Source organism: Oncorhynchus clarkii, chromosome 2 (assembly GCF_045791955.1).
Source record: "Oncorhynchus clarkii lewisi isolate Uvic-CL-2024 chromosome 2, UVic_Ocla_1.0, whole genome shotgun sequence".
Classification (NCBI taxonomy): domain Eukaryota; kingdom Metazoa; phylum Chordata; class Actinopteri; order Salmoniformes; family Salmonidae; genus Oncorhynchus; species Oncorhynchus clarkii.
The window spans coordinates 20,037,087-20,055,865 of record NC_092148.1 but is presented as its reverse complement, the minus strand read 5'-3'; the positions used below and the strand labels follow the sequence as shown (position 1 = coordinate 20,055,865).

At 43.4% G+C, this 18,779-nt stretch overlaps 1 protein-coding gene across 1 annotated transcript in view; it reads left to right on the top strand.

Moving 5' to 3' along the window:
* Window positions 1-4,104: 4,104 nt before the first annotated feature.
* The window catches only part of LOC139423789 (leucyl-tRNA synthetase 2, mitochondrial), a 38,351-nt gene continuing 23,676 nt past the window's right edge, over window positions 4,105-18,779 (top strand). The window contains exons 1-7 of the mRNA XM_071175425.1: window positions 4,105-4,262; window positions 8,089-8,360; window positions 11,368-11,499; window positions 16,075-16,166; window positions 16,334-16,394; window positions 16,533-16,622; window positions 17,176-17,319. Of these exons, the coding sequence (XP_071031526.1) occupies window positions 8,100-8,360; window positions 11,368-11,499; window positions 16,075-16,166; window positions 16,334-16,394; window positions 16,533-16,622; window positions 17,176-17,319 (780 nt within the window). The 5' untranslated portion in view covers window positions 4,105-4,262; window positions 8,089-8,099. The remainder of the gene's footprint in view (window positions 4,263-8,088; window positions 8,361-11,367; window positions 11,500-16,074; window positions 16,167-16,333; window positions 16,395-16,532; window positions 16,623-17,175; window positions 17,320-18,779) is intronic.

The following is an 18,779-nucleotide window of genomic DNA, read 5'->3' as shown; positions in this document are numbered from 1 at the left end:
CATGATGTGGGGGTGCTTTGCTGCAGGAGGGACTGGTGCACTTCACAAAATAGATGGCATCATGAGGCAGGAAAATTATGTGGATACATTGAAGCAACATCTCAAGACATCAGTCAGGATGTTAAGCTTGGTCGCAGATGGGTCTTCCAAATGAACAATGACTCCAAGCATACTTCAATAGTTGTGGCAAAATGGCTTAAGGACAACAAAGTCAAGCTATTGGAGAGGCCATCACAAAGCCATGACCTTAATCCCATAGAAAATTTGTGGGCAGAACTGAAAAATCTTGTGCGAGCAAGGAGGCCTACAAACCTGACTCAGTTACACCAGCTCTGTCAGGAGGAATGGGCAAAAATTCACCCAACTTATTGTGGGAAGCTTGTGGAAAGCTACCTGAAACATTTGACCTAAGGAAAACAATTTAAAGGCAATGCTACCAAATACTAATTGAGTGTATGTAAACTTCTGACCGACTCGGCATGTGATGAAAGAAATAAAAGCTGAAATAAATCATTCTCTCTACTATTATTCTGACATTTCACATTCTTGAAATAAAGTGGTGATCCTAAATTATCTAAGACAGGGAATGTTTACTAGGATTAAATGTCAGGAATTGTTAAAAACAGAGTTTAAATTGATTTGGCTAAGGTGGATGTAAACTTCTGACTTCAACTGTATGTTCTCACATGTTACCTCTGCTATAATTTAAATCATTTTGATTGTAACATTATTTATAATCTCACAATGGACCTGGCAACTGTGGCCTATAACAAATCCCAAAGTCTACCATATAGGAACCATTTTCACATCATAGTCTTCTTTAAAATGTTAATCAAAATATTGACTGAAAATCATCAATCAATATTTATGCTAGAAACCAATTAGAAATGTAAAACCATTTGATTGAAAGAGAAACAGTCTAACAAAACATTATTTTTGTGTTTCGATGCTGCCTTTTACATGCACTGAAACACCAAAAAGGGTTTTCACAACCCTCCTAAAAATACAATTATTCAGATTGTGGAACCACTTTGGTGTTTCAGGGTCCTTCCATTCTGTTTTGAAATCCATTCAGTCTATCAGAACACTTACATTGCGTTTCCATTCAAACACCCTCCAAACACCAGATCTCAGTTCAAGTGCACTATTTATGATTTTACTACACAATGATAGTGTTATGAGTCGTTCTATTTTAACAGTACAGAGTCCAGGAAGATAAAACCCTTGCCCACACAGAGAACTCCCTCACACTGTGAAGTGAACTCCCAGGCTGTTTCACCTTGTGTCTTTAGCTAAGGGTCTGTATTGAACCACAACATCAAAGCACATCAATGGAGATTGACTTTAGGATTAGTGACCCTCAGACAAACTCATCCTATTCTCAATATTCTAAATAGAATCCATTGTCTATCTATACAACTCATAGGCAGTCCTGTTATAGTTTCATGACAATCCTCCTACTGGCCTTGTTTCTTTATTTTTAAGATCAGATGATAGAACAGTACTCAATCCACCTTGAATCGAAGGAGAATTTTGACCTTCATGAACGTATCAAGTACATAAGTACTGTACTTATGTGCCCAGTGTCCTATTCGTTCATTCATTCAACAGTGATCAAGATGAAGGAAGCTTATTATTTAAAAGAGCAGTAGGAGGAAGCTTTTTAAATAGTGTCAAAAACCCATTTTCCTCTTCCATCTTTTTCTCCTCATAACCACATCCTGTGAGTTGTGCCCTGGGCAGGGACGTGGTCCTCTTGACTCGGATGTACAATGTGAAAGGAGAGTGGCCACGGCACCCCAGGTTTAGTTTAGCACACCGACGTCAGACTATGGATAGTGCAGAGCCTTTCTATTCTGTGCTGCTTCTCTGCCGCTCGCTATCCTGTCCACCACACCACACCTCCACCACCCACCCGTCTCCATCTTTCACTTCTTTTTTCCCTTTTCTGTGTTCCTTCCCTCTGTCTGCTAGTTAGTCAGATCAAAGGTGCATGCTCAGGGGATCTCTCATAGAGAAATGCCTCTGATTAGATGAGGCATCCTCCTCCACGTTGGATCTATCTATTCTGTAATGGAGATGGAGTGCATGGAAACACTAGTCTATACTCTGTACAGTCATCATATTACCATGGAAGTCGACATCAAATAGGCACGTGCTACTGAAAGACATGACAGAAGGCCTTTCAGTTTCGGTGTAGTTAGTGATTCTCTGTAACAACTTTGAGGAGAGACTTTATGTGTGTGTGTGTGTGTGTGTGTGTGTGTGTGTTTGTTGGTTCGCCTAACTCCCAGTTCCATAAATCTAAATCCTTTAACGGAAAATAATCTGGTGTGGAGATAAAAGGGTTGCTAAGGTAACCAGCAGAACTGTCTCGTGCCTGCCAGCCATTGCAATTAATAAAATGTAGCAAACTCTGTAGTGTAAAGTTTGAACTTTTAACATGTATAGCTCAATATTTAGCTGTTAGATCCTAGTTATTTAATTTGAATGAGAACAATAACTTATGTGTAGCCTAAAGTCAACTATTTCCCTTTATTGACACCAAACACTCCATAACCTATGTAATACAGACTCACTGAATGTAATACAGACTCACAGAACGTAATACAGACTCACTAAATGTAATACAGACTCACAGAATGTAATACAGACTCACTGAATGTAATACAGATTCACTGAATGTAATACAGACACACTGAATGTAATACAAACGCACTGAATGTAATACAGACTCACTGAATGTAATACAGACTAAATTAGAAGACAGAAATTGGGGTTGACTACACATTATATCTTGGTCATTGCTGACTGTTATTGTCAAAGTGACTGTATTTCTTTCAGTTGGTTCCTGAGGATATCATCATGCGATAAAACAGGTTGACAATGTGGGCAGAAACCCTGTCATTTGAGAATGCAACTGCAAGCTTTTCCCTTTGAGAACACAACTATGGGAAAAATTGCATCAAGGCGACACTGAGAATGCCTATACTGAATTTTTATCAGTGGGTATGGTGTCTGTTATGACAGTGAAACAGATAAAAGTTTTGTTGTTTGAAGGATATTCACAGCACATTGACAACAATGAACAAACGAGAAGTAGAGCTGACTGTGAAACTAGGACGTGCTGACCTTGAGAAAATAGTCTCACTCCTATCCCATCTAACTTCATTCAAAACTTCAAATAGACTTTTCTATTACTTAGTATCCAAAATTCTTACATTTGCATATACATTCATCCATCATGTTTTGATTGGTTTCAGTGAACTGATTTGTTTTCATTTTGGGAATAATAACAAGATGTCTTGTCAGGTAGGCATACACAGGAACTCAGATGAACTCACATGCCCGCCGGCATGCACAAACACACAGACACACACACACATGCACGCACGCACGCACACACGCACACACACACACACACACACACACACACACACACACACACACACACACACACACACACACACACACACACACACACACACACACACACACACACACACACACACACACACACACACACACACACACACACACACACACACACACTAAATCAATATATGAGCACAGCTGCAGAGAAAGATAGCCACACACTGTAAGAGAGATCCCCTAACTCACCAGGTTGCCCATACAGTTGAGTTGTGGAACAGACCAGACCCGTTTTGGATGACTGTTGGGTATAAAATAAAGTCTAGGGTCCTGCAAAAGTGTGCCACACAGATGACATGTAACATTCTACACTCAGAAAAAAAGGGTTCCAAAAGGGTTCTTCAGCTGTCCCCATAAGTAGAACCCTTTTGGGATCCATGTAGAACTCTCTGTGGAAATTTACATGGAACCCAAAATAGTTCCACCTAACACTAAAAGAGTACTACCTGGAACCAAAAAGAGTTCTTCAGAGGGATATCCACATTCAGTATGTGTTGAAGAACCCATTAACCCCTACATGTATAAAAAAAAAGCACATAATGATATATCAAATGTATATTTAACCTCTTAATTTAACATTCATAGAAATTAACTTAAAAAAAACATTAGTGTTTATCAGTAAAGTACTTAGGAATCCACCCTGTTACAATGTTCTAAGAGGAAGCTGTCAATAAAGCTTTTAAAAACAAACATGGCGGCGCACATGGAGGTGTGAGCTATGACAACAGGAGCACGATTTTACGTGCACAATAACATTTTTAATCTGATATAGATAATGGATCATGATAAAAGTCATATCGCTTAATGCAAGGATTTGGAAATTGAACACAGTGAGTAACTTCAAACCCTGTGATCAAAGCTATTTTTTCACAGACGTTCAACAATTTATCTAGCTTACGAATGTCACTAGCTAGCTAATGTGGCTGTCAGTGTCATGTCAATAATGGATGGCTCGAATCGCGATCTAACATAGCTAGCTAGCTATGTTTCTTATTAACTGTATTCGTGATTAATTTATTGAATAACTAACAAGTACATACCATTATTGTCTTACACAAATGCTAATGTATTTACCCTATGTGAACTTGGAACAACGTGATTTGCATCGCCTGAATCTCTCAAGGTGTATGCAAGGCTCTCCATGGTAAAGATATGGCATTCACAAGTGTCAATGTAACCATAGAAACATCTCATCCTCTATCTCTCTCTCCTACACACTCTCATATGCACAGACACAACCTTGTTTATGTCTCTTTCTCTATATCCCTCTCTGCTCTAGCTGGAGGATAGTGTGTTTGTGGCATTGCACTGATCTCCCATAGAGACCATAGAGTAGCTCGGCTACAGCAGAGCAGATGTCTCTATCTATGGTTTGAGTGGGTGTTTGAGGAGAATGAATGCTGCTGGCTGGTGAGCGAGTGACACTTGCTCTACATTCTGCAGACAATCATAATTTCACATTTTTCCATGTTATTGACTTGGTCGTGCATGAAAGATACTGACATATACTGTTTGCATGTTTGCATTTTGTGTGTGATTTGTTTGATATATATGGAGGTACTAAACATTTTGTTGAATTCTCAAAGATAGATAACTTATGTGAAACCAACTCATTCAAGTTATCCATATCAGTAGGCTTGCAGATTAATTGAGTGTATCAGTGTGTCACCTTCTGTATAGAAATGGACGAGCTAACTACCACTAGGCTATAGGCTCTTTAGAGAAGTTCCCAGGGGGTCCCTTCATAGGCACACAGCTCAGGGATATAGTCTAGCATTCTGTATGTCTTCTATGGCAGTCTTGCAATGATGATTTAGTGACCAGGAAATTACCCTACTACTAGAGGCAGTTGTAGGTTGACACGTCTGACCCACTTAAATTACTAGATGGCCTTGACTTACAGTGGGGCAAAAAAGTATTTAGTCAGCCACCAATTGTGAAAGTTCTCCCACTTAAAAAGATGAGAGTCCTGTAATTTTCATCATAGGTACACTTCAACTAATGACAGACAAAATGAGAGAAAAAAATCCAGAAAATCACATTGTAGGATTTTTAATGAATTTATTTGCAGATTTTGGTGGAAAATAAGTATTTGGTCAATAACAAAAGTTTATCTCAATACTTTGTTATATACCCTTTGTTGGCAATAACAGAGGTCAAACGTTTTCTATAAGTCTTCAAGGTTTTCACACACTGTTGCTGGTATTTTGGCCCATTCCTCCATGCAGATCTCCTCTAGAGCAGTGATGTTTTGGGGCTGTTGCTGGGCAACACGGACTTTCAACTCCCTCCAAAGATTTTCTATGGGGTTGAGATCTGGAGACTGGCTAGACCACTCCAGGACCTTGAAATGCTTCTTATGAAGCCACTCCTTCGTTGCCTGGGCGGTGTGTTTGGGATCATTGTCATGCTGAAAGACCCAGCCACGTTTCATCTTCAATGCCCTTGCTGATGGAAGGAGGTTTTCACTCAAAATCTCATGATACATGGCCCCATTCATTCTTTCCTTTACACTGATCAGTCGTCCTGGTCCCTTTGCAGAAAAACAGCCCCAAAGCTTGATGTTTCCACCCCCATGCTTCACAGTGGGTATGGTGTTCTTTGAATGCAACTCAGCATTCTTTGTCCTCCAAACACGACGAGTTGAGTTTTTACCAAAAAGTTATATTTTGGTTTCATCTGACCATATGACATTCTCCCAATCTTCTTCTGGATCATCCAAATGCTCTCTAGAAAACTTCAGACGGGCCTGGACATGTACTGGCTTAAGCAGGGGAACACATCTGGCACTGCAGGATTTGAGTCCCTGGCGGCGTAGTGTGTTACTGATGGTAGGCTTTGTTACTTTGGTCCCAGCCCTCTGCAGGTCACTAGGTCCCCCCGAGTGGTTTTTGGATTTTTGTGATTTAGATGAGTGATCATTTTGACCCCACGGGGTGAGATCTTGCGTGGAGTCCCAGATCGAGGGAGATTATCAGTGGTCTTGTATGTCTTCCATTTCCTAATAATTGCTCCCACAGTTGATTTCTTCAAACCAAGCTGCTTACCTATTGCTGATTCAGTCTTCCCAGCCTGGTGCAGGTCTACAATTTTGTTTCTGGTGTCCTTTGACAGCTCTTTGGTCTTGGCCATAGTGGAGTTTGGAGTGTGACTGTTTGAGGTTGTGGACAGGTGTCTTTTATACTGATAACAAGTTCAAACAGGTGCCATTAATACAGGTAACGAGTGGAGGACAGAGGAGCCTCTTAAAGAAGAAGTTACAGGTCTGTGAGAGCCAGAAATCCTGCTTGTTTGTAGGTGACCAAATACTTATTTTCCACCATAATTTGCAAATAAATTCATTAAAAATCCTACAATGTGATTTTCTGGATTTTTTTTCTAATTTTGTCTGTCATAGTTGAAGTGTACCTATGATGAAAATTACAGGCCTCTCTCATCTTTTTAAGTGGGAGAACCTGCACAATTGGTGGCTGACTTAATACTTTTTTGCCCCACTGTATATGTGTGTATATATATATATATATATATAGATACAAATTTATAGTCAATTGTAATAAAACACGTAAACTCAGATTTCCACAAATTATAATCGCATACTTTGAAGCTTCGACCCTATGGACCTATCTCTTCAGACCACTGCAATTTGACTTGTACACCATTGACATTTTATATTAAATACAAATGTTAACATCTAATTACTACCACAATGATGACTGCCAGTCCACCCACCGTTGAATGTCAACTTAAATGGTCATGGCTATTCTGTTGTCTATATTTCTATGAGTTCAATAGGTTTTCTATGGAGGATTGACAGTATAATACAAAACAACTGATATTTCCATTCAAGTCAACATTCTCTGATGTGTGGACCTCCAACCATCTCTGTGGTACCATTTGAAAGTTTAAAATAGATTTTATACCCATTTTAGTAAATGTGTCAGCCAAAACATGACACCCACCCCTTTATCCAAGAGAATGTTTTCTCAACTGATAGCAGGCACAACACAAAAACCTAAGATTATGTAAAATAGGGTCTAAGCTACAACATATGTGAATATGAAAAAATATAAATAATACATATAAAATTACGAAAATCCCAGACATTATAAAATAGTTTGACAACCCTGTTTGTAAGCTTTTAAATTTGATCAACCTCGTGTATCTTTTACAGTGACGTAGACATGTATTTCTCATGGTATGATGGGGTATGCAAAATTACATACATTGAGGTGCAAAAATTCACTTTCTGAGCACTTCTACAATGGGCAAATATGTATGGAAGATATCGTTCAAATCAAAATGAGTGCTGTCAAAAAGGGATTGAATTCAAATGGATTTGCCCTATAATATCTTATCAGGTTACCTTGGCGACTGTGTGTGTGTATGCCTTTTTTCAGCAAAGTTTTTGCCTTATGTAATCTGATGCCTTCAGGTGTTATTAAACATCTATTACTGTGTTAATGAACAGGTATTACTCAACAACTATTGTTAACCAGAATCAAACTCCAGACTGTTATTTTCATCCTGTTCCTAGCAGCCTATTTTCCTTAAGAATGGGTACAAGCTGACTGAGGCTTTGGCTGCAGCTACTGTGTGCTCTGCTGTCTTTTCTTGTGAGCAGAGCACTGACTAATAGAACTGTGTCCTGTTACCTAGGTAACAGAGCCATGCAGATGGCAGCGTACAGAGTGTCTCTCTGCCTTCGTGGCAGTGGCCTGTTCAGGTTGGGGTTGGGGCGACCCAGGTCCAGGGCTGACTGTGCCCCCCTGCCCCGCCTCCTCTCCCCCTGCCCCAGACACGGGGCTCGGACCCTGTTCAGTGAGACAGGGGTCTGGGACAGGAACTATAAAGCGGACACCAGACGCAGGGTGGAGCAGTGGTGGCACCCCCGTATCATGGAGCAGTGGCGGAGGGATACGCTGGAGGAGGTGAGTTGGCAGCAATTCTTAAGTTCTTTCTTTGCTTTCTGTTGGCCCTTAGTAGAGGCTTCGGGGAAAGATTGTCAGATTCATATTTTAAAACACCCCTGGCTTTAGTTCCAATTATAATCTAGCCTAATATTCAACCATACTCTGGTAATTAAGCAGCATCCTTCAGAATAACCATAGTCGTCATGGGATATTAGTACCTGGGCCTATTGCTATGTTTATACACTCAGCAAAAAAAGAAACGTCCCTTTTTCAGGACACTGTCTTTCAAAGATAATTAGTAAAAATCCAAATAACTTCACAGATCTTCATTGTAAAGGGTTTTAACACTGTTTCTCATGCTTGTTCAATGAACCATAAACAATTAATGAACATGCACCTGTGGAACGGTCGTTAAGACACTAACAGCTTACAGATGTTAGGCAATTAAGGTCACAGTTATGAAAACTTAGGACACTAAAGAGGCCTTTCAACTGACTCTGAAAAACACAAAAAGAAAGATACCCAGGGTCCCTGCTCATCTGCGTGAACATGCCTTAGGCATGCTGTAAGGAGGTATGAGGACTGCAGATGTGGCAAGGGCAATAAATTGCAATGTCCGTACTGTGAGACGCCTAAGACAGCGCTACAGGGAGACAGGACTGAGTGTCAGACCACGTGTAACAACACCTGCACAGGATCGGTACATCCGAACATCACACCTGCGGGACAGGTACAGGATGGCAACAAAAACTGCCCTAGTTACACCAGGAACGCACAATCCCTCCATCAGTGCTCAGACTGTCCGCAATAGGCTGAGAGACGCTGGACTGAGAGCTTGTAAGCCTGTTGTAAGGCAGGTCCTCACCAGACATCACTAGCAACAACGTCGCCTATGGGCACAAAGCCACCGTCGCTGGACCAGACAGGACGGGCAATAAGTGCTCTTCACTGACGATTCGCGGTTTTGTCTCACCAGGGGTGATGGTTGGATTTGCGTTTATCGTCGAAGGATTGAGCTTTACACCGAGGCTTGTACTCTGGAGCGGGATCGATTTGGAGGTGGAGGGTCCGTCATGGTCTGGGGTGGTGTGTCTCAGCATCATCGGACTGAGCTTGTTGTCATTGCAGGCAATCTCAACGCTGTGCGTTACAGGGAAGACAACCTCCTCCTCATGTGGTACCCTTCCTGCTAGCTCAACCTGACATGACCCTCCGGAATGACAATGCCACCAGCCATACTGCTCGTTTTGTGCGTGATTTCCTGCAAGACAGGAATGTCAGTGTTCTGCCATGGCCAGCAAAGAACCCGCATCTCAATCGCATTGAGCACGTCTGGGACCTGTTGGATTGGAGGGTGAGGGATAGGGCCATTCCCCCCCAGAAATGTCCGGGAACTTGCAGGTGCCTTGGTGGAAGAGTGGGGTAACATATCACATCAAGAACTGGCAAATCTGGTGCAGTCCATGAGGAGGAGATGCACTACAGTACTTAATGCAGCTGGTGGCCACACCAGATACTGACTGTTGCTGTTGATTTTGACCCCCCCTTTGATCAGGGACACATTATTCCATTTATTTTAGTCACATGTCTGTGGAACTTGTTCAGTTTATGTTTCAGTTGTTGAATCTTATGTTCATACAAATATTTACACATGTTAAGTTAGCTGAAAATAAATGCAGTTGACAGTGAGAGGACATTTATTTTTTTGCTGAGTTTGTGTGTGTCTGTCTGGTTGAACTCTGTTTAGTGTTCCCTTTGGGAGGCCTTCTGGTTTGCGTAGACTCAACATTCATTAAATCATTCTCTTACTGTCTAATATTCTTGACTTATAGGCGTAATATGCTTAGTAATGAAGTAACCTATTCACAGTCTCCTGTTTGTCCGTCTGTTTTTGGTTACTGTTGTCACGACCATCAACAGTCCTCCAAGGCAAATAGTACTGTAGCTGACCCTGACATCCAATGTTGTCACGACATTGTTACAAACACACAATGCATCATGATTCAGCCCAGGCTTTCCACACAAAAAGTCTTCAGTCCATCAATGAGCTCCTTCAAGATAATTTGAGCCGTTGTTTAGTCAGTCTGCGCTCATTGAGTTATTCAGGCCCCTCTTGACCTTGGGTGATTCATTCAGAGTGAAGTCCCAAATGGCAATCTATTTCCTATTTTTTGCGCAGGTTGACATTTATTGTTATGAGTTTTGTCATGGAGGCAGAACTGAGCGATTGCCCCTTAGATAGGCCAGCTGCAAAGTCAAAATTGGCTATATTGTAAAAATGTATGAAAACAGAAATGTGCTTTTCAGTCTTAATGTAGGGTTAGGCATTAGGATTAGCCGTGTGGGTGAGGTAAGTGTTAAGATTAAGTTTGAAATCAGATTTTATGACTTTGTGTGGCTGTGCCAGCTAGTGACCACTATGCAGAGCTGCCTCCAGAACAAGATTCTTGACGAAAAATGCAAACCTGCATGTATTGCACTACTTTTGACCATGGCCTGTAGGAGATAGGGTGCTATTTGGGAGGCAGACTGTGTGTAGTCCAGATTGATGGCAGAGTGAGGGGTTATCTGGCCTGGCTGGCCTTTCTCAAAGACACTGGGAATCTGTGCTGCCTCACACACTCTGGAAACCAGCTGCAGCTGCACCCAGACATACAGACAGAATAATCCAGTAGCTAGGAGTGTAGTCTAGCACTGACCCAGGCTGTATAACCCTTAGGGGCTTAACCACAAAATCCTCAAATCTGATTCTGAACCTAATCCTAACCCTAACCTCACCCACACTGCTAACCCTAAATGAAGACCAAAAAGCATGTTTTTGTTTTCAATCATTTTTATAACACTGGCATGAACGCACATTAAGCTATACAACTGGTTAGCAGGTTAGTTGCGCTAATCACATGTTGCCAGACACAGATTTGTAGGGCTAGTTCCTGTCAAACATTTTGTATAATTATTGATTGCGAGGCTATCACAAGCCTCATAAAGTCTATTTCCCTGAGCATGTGTTTGTTGTATTCCCCAGAGTTCCCATAGGAAGAAGTTTTATGTCCTGTCTATGTTCCCGTACCCCTCCGGCCGTCTCCACATGGGCCATGTACGGGTCTACACAATCAGTGACACCATCGGACACTTCCAGAGGATGAGGGGCCACCAGGTAATAAGAATATATACCATTTAGCAGATTCTTTCAGCCAAAGCGACTGGCCCTGATTAGTAGCTGGAGATACAACTGTGACAAGCTAAGCTGCCCATACTGGTAACTTTTATCATTTCTCCTTTCCACCCCTCTATGCATGTCTGTTTCTATGGCTCTGTCTGTCTGTCTGTCTGTCTGTCTGTCTGTCTGTCTGTCTGTCTGTCTGTCTGTCTGTCTGTCTGTCTGTCTGTCTGTCTGTCTGTCTGTCTGTCTGTCTGTCTGTCTGTCTGTCTGTCTGTCTGTCTGTCTGTCTGTCTGTCTGTCTGTCTGTCTGTCTGTCTGTCTGTCTGTCTGTCTGTCTGTCTGTCTGTCTGTCTGTCTGTCTGTCTGTCTGTCTGTCTGTCTGTCTGTCTGTCTGTCTGTCTGTCTGTCTGTCACGACTCCGCATGCACACAAACTGTACTGTCACGACTCCGCATGCACACAAACTGTACTGTCACGACTCCGCATGCACACAAACTGTACTGTCACGACTCCAGGTGAGTCATGTAGAAGCATACAGCTGTGAAGCACTTTGTGTGTAGTCCACAAGGTCACCGTCCGTTATCGCTCTCTTTACATCTTCTCTGAAATGGAAGCCCTGATCCATCGTCATTACGGCCTTGATGTTCTGTCTAGTCTGAATCACAGTTGGCATCTGTTCTGCAGGAGGTGTGTGTGTGGAGGCTGTTTAAACTGAGAGAGATGCTGCTCTGCCTTTGCCTTCTAACTCCGCTCTTAAAAGTGCAATCTGGGATCTGGGAATGAGTTCAATTGTCATTTCAAAAGACATTTCACCAGCCGTGAGGCTGCCAATTTTCTGAAAAAGGATTTGCATATTGTAGCTTTGAGAGTGCCCCCATTGTCCCTGGCCTTACGCTACACTTACCTAAGTGCTCTTAGCCACAAGACCACTTTTCAGTGGGACTACCTACGCATGGCACTTTACCAGACGGGATTACGGCATAAAAAGGTTTCATGTCAAAACAATGACTCTTTCAGTTGGTGAGTCCCTCTAAGATCTGCCTTTAAGTGTTTCTGCAGGGAGGGAGGGAAGCTCCCACTATCCATTCTAAGGTGTTGATGACTCTCCTTATAGAAAAGTGTGAAAGATGTGTGCTGGTGTTTAAGAGATATGATGATCAGACCGTTGGTGTCCTACAAACCAGTGGTGACAAATGACTCCCCAGAGACACCATTCGGGACCAGGGACTGTCTGTCACTGTGTCCCCTAATGCATCCAGTCACCCATAGCTTGAAATGGTTACTAAATAATTCACTGTGACCCTCACTCATTTATCTCACGCTTTCTCTCTTTTCTTCTCTCTCTCTTTATCTCCCTCTCCCCTCCTCCCACTCTTCCTCTCTCTCTCCCCCCTCTCTTACCCTCCCTTCCTCTGTACTGTATACTGTTCTAAACCATTACTCCAGCCATTCTTCTTTGTCACAATAACCCCCCCCCCCCCTCGTTTGGTGTGTGTTGTGTTGTAGGCCCTCCTCTCTCAGGCTACGTCCCAAATGACACCAGATTCCCTTTATAGTGCTTTATTTTTTTTACCAGGGTTCACAGGGTTCTGGTCCAAAGTAGTGCACTATATAGGGAATAGGGTGCCATTTTGGATGAATCCCCAGGGTCTGATTTTAATGGAGCCTGACAAAGTGATGTCAGTGTTGTGTGAGTGTGGCACAACGGGCCTGTCATTGTTTTGAAGGCAGCAGGGTTTTGTTCCCTCCCACTCAGAGAGAGATGGCTACATTTCTGTCTTCATATGGATTTTCTTAGCAGGTAGGGTGTATCTGGGCTACCAGCAGTAAGGCTGTAATGCTGTCTTCCTAACCAATATTTTAGTTGTCGTATGGACCGTCATGGATTGACAGCTACATGCTGCTGCCCAAGGGGATATCTGTCTGTCAGCATCTGCCAGAAAGATAATCCATTTACATACACACACACACACACACACACACACACACACCAGAGAGAGAACAAGTTGTCTTCAACTAGTTCATTCGTTCAAGGAGATTACACTTGTAGAGACAAAATCCCTTCCCTGTAGCCTAGTTGTGGTGTGATGTTAAGTAAAATCCCTTCCCTGTAGCCTAGTTGTGGTGTGATGTTTAGTAAAATCCCTTCCCTGTAGCCTAGTTGTGGTGTGATGTTTAGTAAAATCCCTTCCCTGTAGCCTAGTTGTGGTGTGATGTTTAGTAAAATCCCTTCCCTGTAGCCTGGTTGTGGTGTGATGTTTAGTAAAATCCCTTCCCTGTAGCCTGGTTGTGGTGTGATGTTTAGTAAAATCCCTTCCCTGTAGCCTGGTTGTGGTGTGATGTTTAGTAAAATCCCTTCCCTGTAGCCTAGTTGTGGTGTGATGTTTAGTAAAATCCCTTCCCTGTAGCCTGGTTGTGGTGTGATGTTTAGTAAAATCCCTTCCCTGTAGCCTGGTTGTGGTGTGATGTTTAGTAAAATCCCTTCCCTGTAGCCTAGTTGTGGTGTGGTGTTTAGTAAAATCCCTTCCCTGTAGCCTAGTTGTGGTGTGATGTTTAGTAAAATCCCTTCCCTGTAGCCTAGTTGTGGTGTGATGTTTAGCAAAATCCCTTCCCTGTAGCCTGGTTGTGGTGTGATGTTTAGTAAAATCCCTTCCCTGTAGCCTAGTTGTGGTGTGATGTTTAGTAAAATCCCTTCCCTGTAGCCTAGTTGTGGTGTGATGTTTAGTAAAATCCCTTCCCTGTAGCCTAGTTGTGGTGTGATGTTTAATGGTTAGACTGCCTGTGGCTCTGCTCTGCTTTCAGCTTGCAGCTCATCTCTTCACAGATGGAACCAGAGCTTTTGGGATTTGTGTGTGGGTGGACACACATACACTTTAGCATAGCCATGCCAATGTGTTGCATGCCCAAAATCAGCCCCGTCCCCTGGGACTCCTGTCTGTCAGGCTGTCCTGTCTGTCAAGCTGTCCTAATATACATCTACGTCCACTCTGTGGGCAGGTTTGTCTCTTAGCTCCTCCTCTATCCATAGGTTATCCATAAGTAGAATGTAGGCAGTACAGTTGTAGTGGGGGAGTTAGAGCCTTGACTTTGGCCCTGGGGTTGTTGTGGAGCATCGACTGTTAAAAAGGGATGATGGTTTGCCTCTGACATAGTCTCTTTGGGCTGATGTAACTTTGAGAAATGAACCGAGGCAGACAGCCTGTCCCTGTCCGTCAGGAGTTCATCTCTTCTCGACAACAGATCAGCTAAAGGTCCTCCTCACTACATTAGATAATGGGCACATTTAAACTGATAAAACGGCATACTAACACGGCAAGCACATCTATTTTAATGACCGTAGGGACTTCTTTATATTTCTACATCTACAGGTACTCATTTCTCTATTCAATGTCTGTATATTTTACCTCGGCACGAAGGCGCTCACTTAGACTGATAACATCCAGCACTCGGCTTTACAAATTAGGCCCAGGCAGTTACCAAGGATACCGATTTGTCTGTAGCGTCAGACTCGTTAGTCGATACACACTCCCTCTCCACTCTCCTCTCTCTCTCTCTCTCTCTCTCTCTCTCTCTCTCTCTCTCTCTCTCTCTCTCTCTCTCCACTGCTCTTCCATTCTCTCTTCAGTAAGGGTTTGGGTGGAAGAAAAGTGAAGGATCAAGAAGGAATAGTGAAGGGTGAAAAGAGCTTATCAATTCTTAATAGTGTTGTGAGAAGCAGAGGGAAGGAGGGAGACACTGGTGTGAAGAAGTGGAAATAAGTGAGAAAACACATTATGAGGAGAGGGGTGAGAAGGGTGGGACTGACTGACTGACTGACTGACTGACTGACTGCAAGCACAAGCTGGAAGCCTGTATAAACCTCTGATCACATCTGTTAGTGCTGCAAAGTACAATGCCTTTCAACACAACATCCCCATACTAGTGTGACTGAAATATAGATGATGATGATGATGCAAACAGAGAGGCCTTGGTTCCTATTACCATCCTACATTTAACACATCCAATCAGACCAGCGCCGGTATGTTCCCTGTATAACTCACGTTACAACATTAGGCCTTAATGGGCCTGTGCACAGCCACTCTACATGCATTAGATGGTATGTTCCCTCACCTCTCTGCCTTACACTCTGGTTGGGTTTAACAGCTTCTACGTATATTACATGTCTTCTGGCATAGAACAGAGATTATGGATAATGAGACGGAAAAGGTTGACACTGTTGTGCATGTTTAAAGACGCATGCACGGCAGTATTACGGTTAAATGCTCTTGTACAGCCTTCGGGCCTTGTTGTTGATGTTCTTTACTAGGGTTGTGCTAGAGCACTCTCAAACCGGCCTGTGTTAAAGGGATATACTGAAAAGTCAGGTATGATATGTTCACATATGGTATCTGTGCCCGTTTGTTGTCTGAAGCACAGCTTTAGCTGTATTAGTAATTGCCCGGCCTAAGGGGACAAATCAAGTATTTTAAATTGAATTGAACTGTTATCTTGTGTAACGTGTAAAACCCAATGGGCAGGGAGGAACAGCCAGGTGTGATATGTAACTGATTTCTGTGTAACTGTTATTAGGTGCTAAACCCAATGGGCTGGGATGCTTTTGGACTCCCAGCAGAGAACGCTGCCATCGAGAGAGGCCTTGACCCGGAGGAATGGACTAAGAGGTACAATACAAGATATGACGCAAACACCTTTCTCTCACTCACACACACACACACACACACACACACACACACACACACACACACACACACACACACACACACACACACACACACACACACACACTCCCCCTAACATCCTCCTCTCCCCTGTCTGTCTCCGTCCCCAGTAATATCCAGTCCATGCGGGAGCAGCTCGACAGCCTAGGGCTCTGCTTTAATTGGGACAAGGTGAGTAATGGGAGGAGCTGAGCACCACCTCCAACCTTCCAGTGGTAGGCTCTGTGTGGGTGGATGACTCTCTTTTCTCTCGTGCGTGTGTGTATCAATCATCTTGTGGATCACTCTGCTTTCCTCTCCTCTGACCAGGAGGTGACCACCTGCCTACCAGACTACTACAGATGGACCCAGTGGCTGTTTGTCAAGCTCTTCAAGGCAGGACTGGCCTATCAGAAAGAGGTAGATTCGGGGGCCTTGAGTATGTCCAATCCTTGTCATAGGCTGTGTCTCAATAGTCCAAAGTGGTTTCCTCTCTTCATCTCCTTTCCATCTCTGCTGACGAGGAGATAACGACACTTTTAACTAATGTGATACAGTCATGCCCCTGGTATTGTCATGGGCTGTGTGTAGAACTCCAGGGAGGCAGGATGAGGGAGACACACCCCAGGAGGATGACTCTCAGGCAGGCCACAGAGGCTCAGTGGCCTGGGGAACAGTCTTCAGTAACTATGGAGCCTCCTGTGGCTTTGTGAGGAAAACACATTTTGTGTAGTAGATTACAGACAATCGGAAAATCTGTGCTGTAGTGGAGAGGTCATGTAGTTTAATCAGATGCAAGGTATTTTGGCACTCGTATCAGTAGACATCTGTCTCTTTCTCTGATTCGATCAGCTCCTGTGATGTTGGCTTATGTCTGTCTTTGTGTCTGTGTGTAGTTGTAGTAATTGTAATCTGTGTGTGTGTGTGTGTGTGTGTGTGTGTGTGTGTGTGTGTGTGTGTGTGTGTGTTCCAGGCGGTGGTGAACTGGGACCCTGTGGACCAGACGGTGTTGGCTGATGAGCAGGTGGATGACAACGGGCGCTCCTGGAGGTCTGGAGCTCTGGTGGAGCAGAAATTACTCAGGCAGTGGTTCATTAAGACCACCAACTACGCCAAGGTAGGTGTGTGTGTCTCGTGCGCATGGCGGGTGTGTTGGTGATAAGCCTGTCAGCAGCAATAAGGGTCAAAGGGCTTCCTATCACATCAATCTCGCCACCTGTGCCTTTTGGCATAATCTGATTGGCTGGCTACATTAGAGTCTGTGTGAGAATGGAAGGGGGGGAGACCCCTCTGATGTCAATCACTGCAGAAACCATGGCAGCAGCTTCAGCCCTGGCTGTGGAACAAACCTGGGCTCAAGTTGGATCTGTTTTCTTTCAAATACTTTAGCTGTGATTGAGTGATCTTACCTGGCACAATGGAACCATTGGAATAGTTCCAAAAGTGCAAACTGCAAAGCCCACCCATCTGGCATGTTAGACTGGGTCAATCAAATGCTCAGAGTATTTGAAAGAAAATAAATACTACTTGAACCCAGCCCTGGCCCATGTAATCAGCAGCCTGCTGAGAGTGTCATTCCCAGGCTGGCCTCACCGTTCCTGGCCAGTCTGACTGACGAGAAACCCCCACGTCTCCAGCAGCAGGGTCTCATAATCACTACCAGCTACTCTCTGGGTTGAAATGACCCTCTCTGGAGATTTATTCCACCCATGGGATGGACACACACACACACACACACACACACACACACACACACACACACACGCATGCGCACGCGCAGCTTGAACCTGGGCACATGGAGTGAGAGTAACTGAAGGTGTGCTGATTCAAACCTCTCCAGATGAGGAATGGTTGGTACTGAGAGGCTCTGAGTGGAAGCCTTCCAAACCGGTCTGATTGGTGGACCAGAAGGTCAGGTTCCCTGTGCTGCTAGAGCCTTGATTGACAAGGGTTGATTGATTGTGTGTGTGCTGCTAACATTTCCAGTTTCCCCTGGTAAAGACATACACTAGTCACTCACACATTAACCAGTAGGCTTCAGCAGTATGACCCTGTCACTCCACTTTATCTCTGAGATTCACACACACACACACACACACACACACACACACATGATGAACACAGTTAATAATTACATTGACAATAGATGTTTTCTTTTTCATGCATAATCACACACTGATGGACTCACTCATTTCAACACATCACACTGTAGTGTCATGTAAATCAACACAAAGGCAGACTTTAACCATACATTCATCATTTTACACAGGCATACAAACATACACACTCTAGTAAGCTTTGCTAGATTGTTCCATAGGCAGCCTCAGATATATTCACGTGCAAGTGTCATCAAATCTTTCATGTATCCAAAAGATGCAGGGAAACACACTCACGGACATTGACACGAACACACACAAAACCTTAGCCATCCTCATTTTATTGATATAGAATTTTAAAGCTTTGCTAGGTTGCCATGGAAACCCTTGGAATTGGCCCAGCCATAGGCCTACGTCTCTGGTTAAACCCTCGGGTTTATGTGGCTCCATTGACGTCGCTTCTTTTCTGGAGACAAAAACA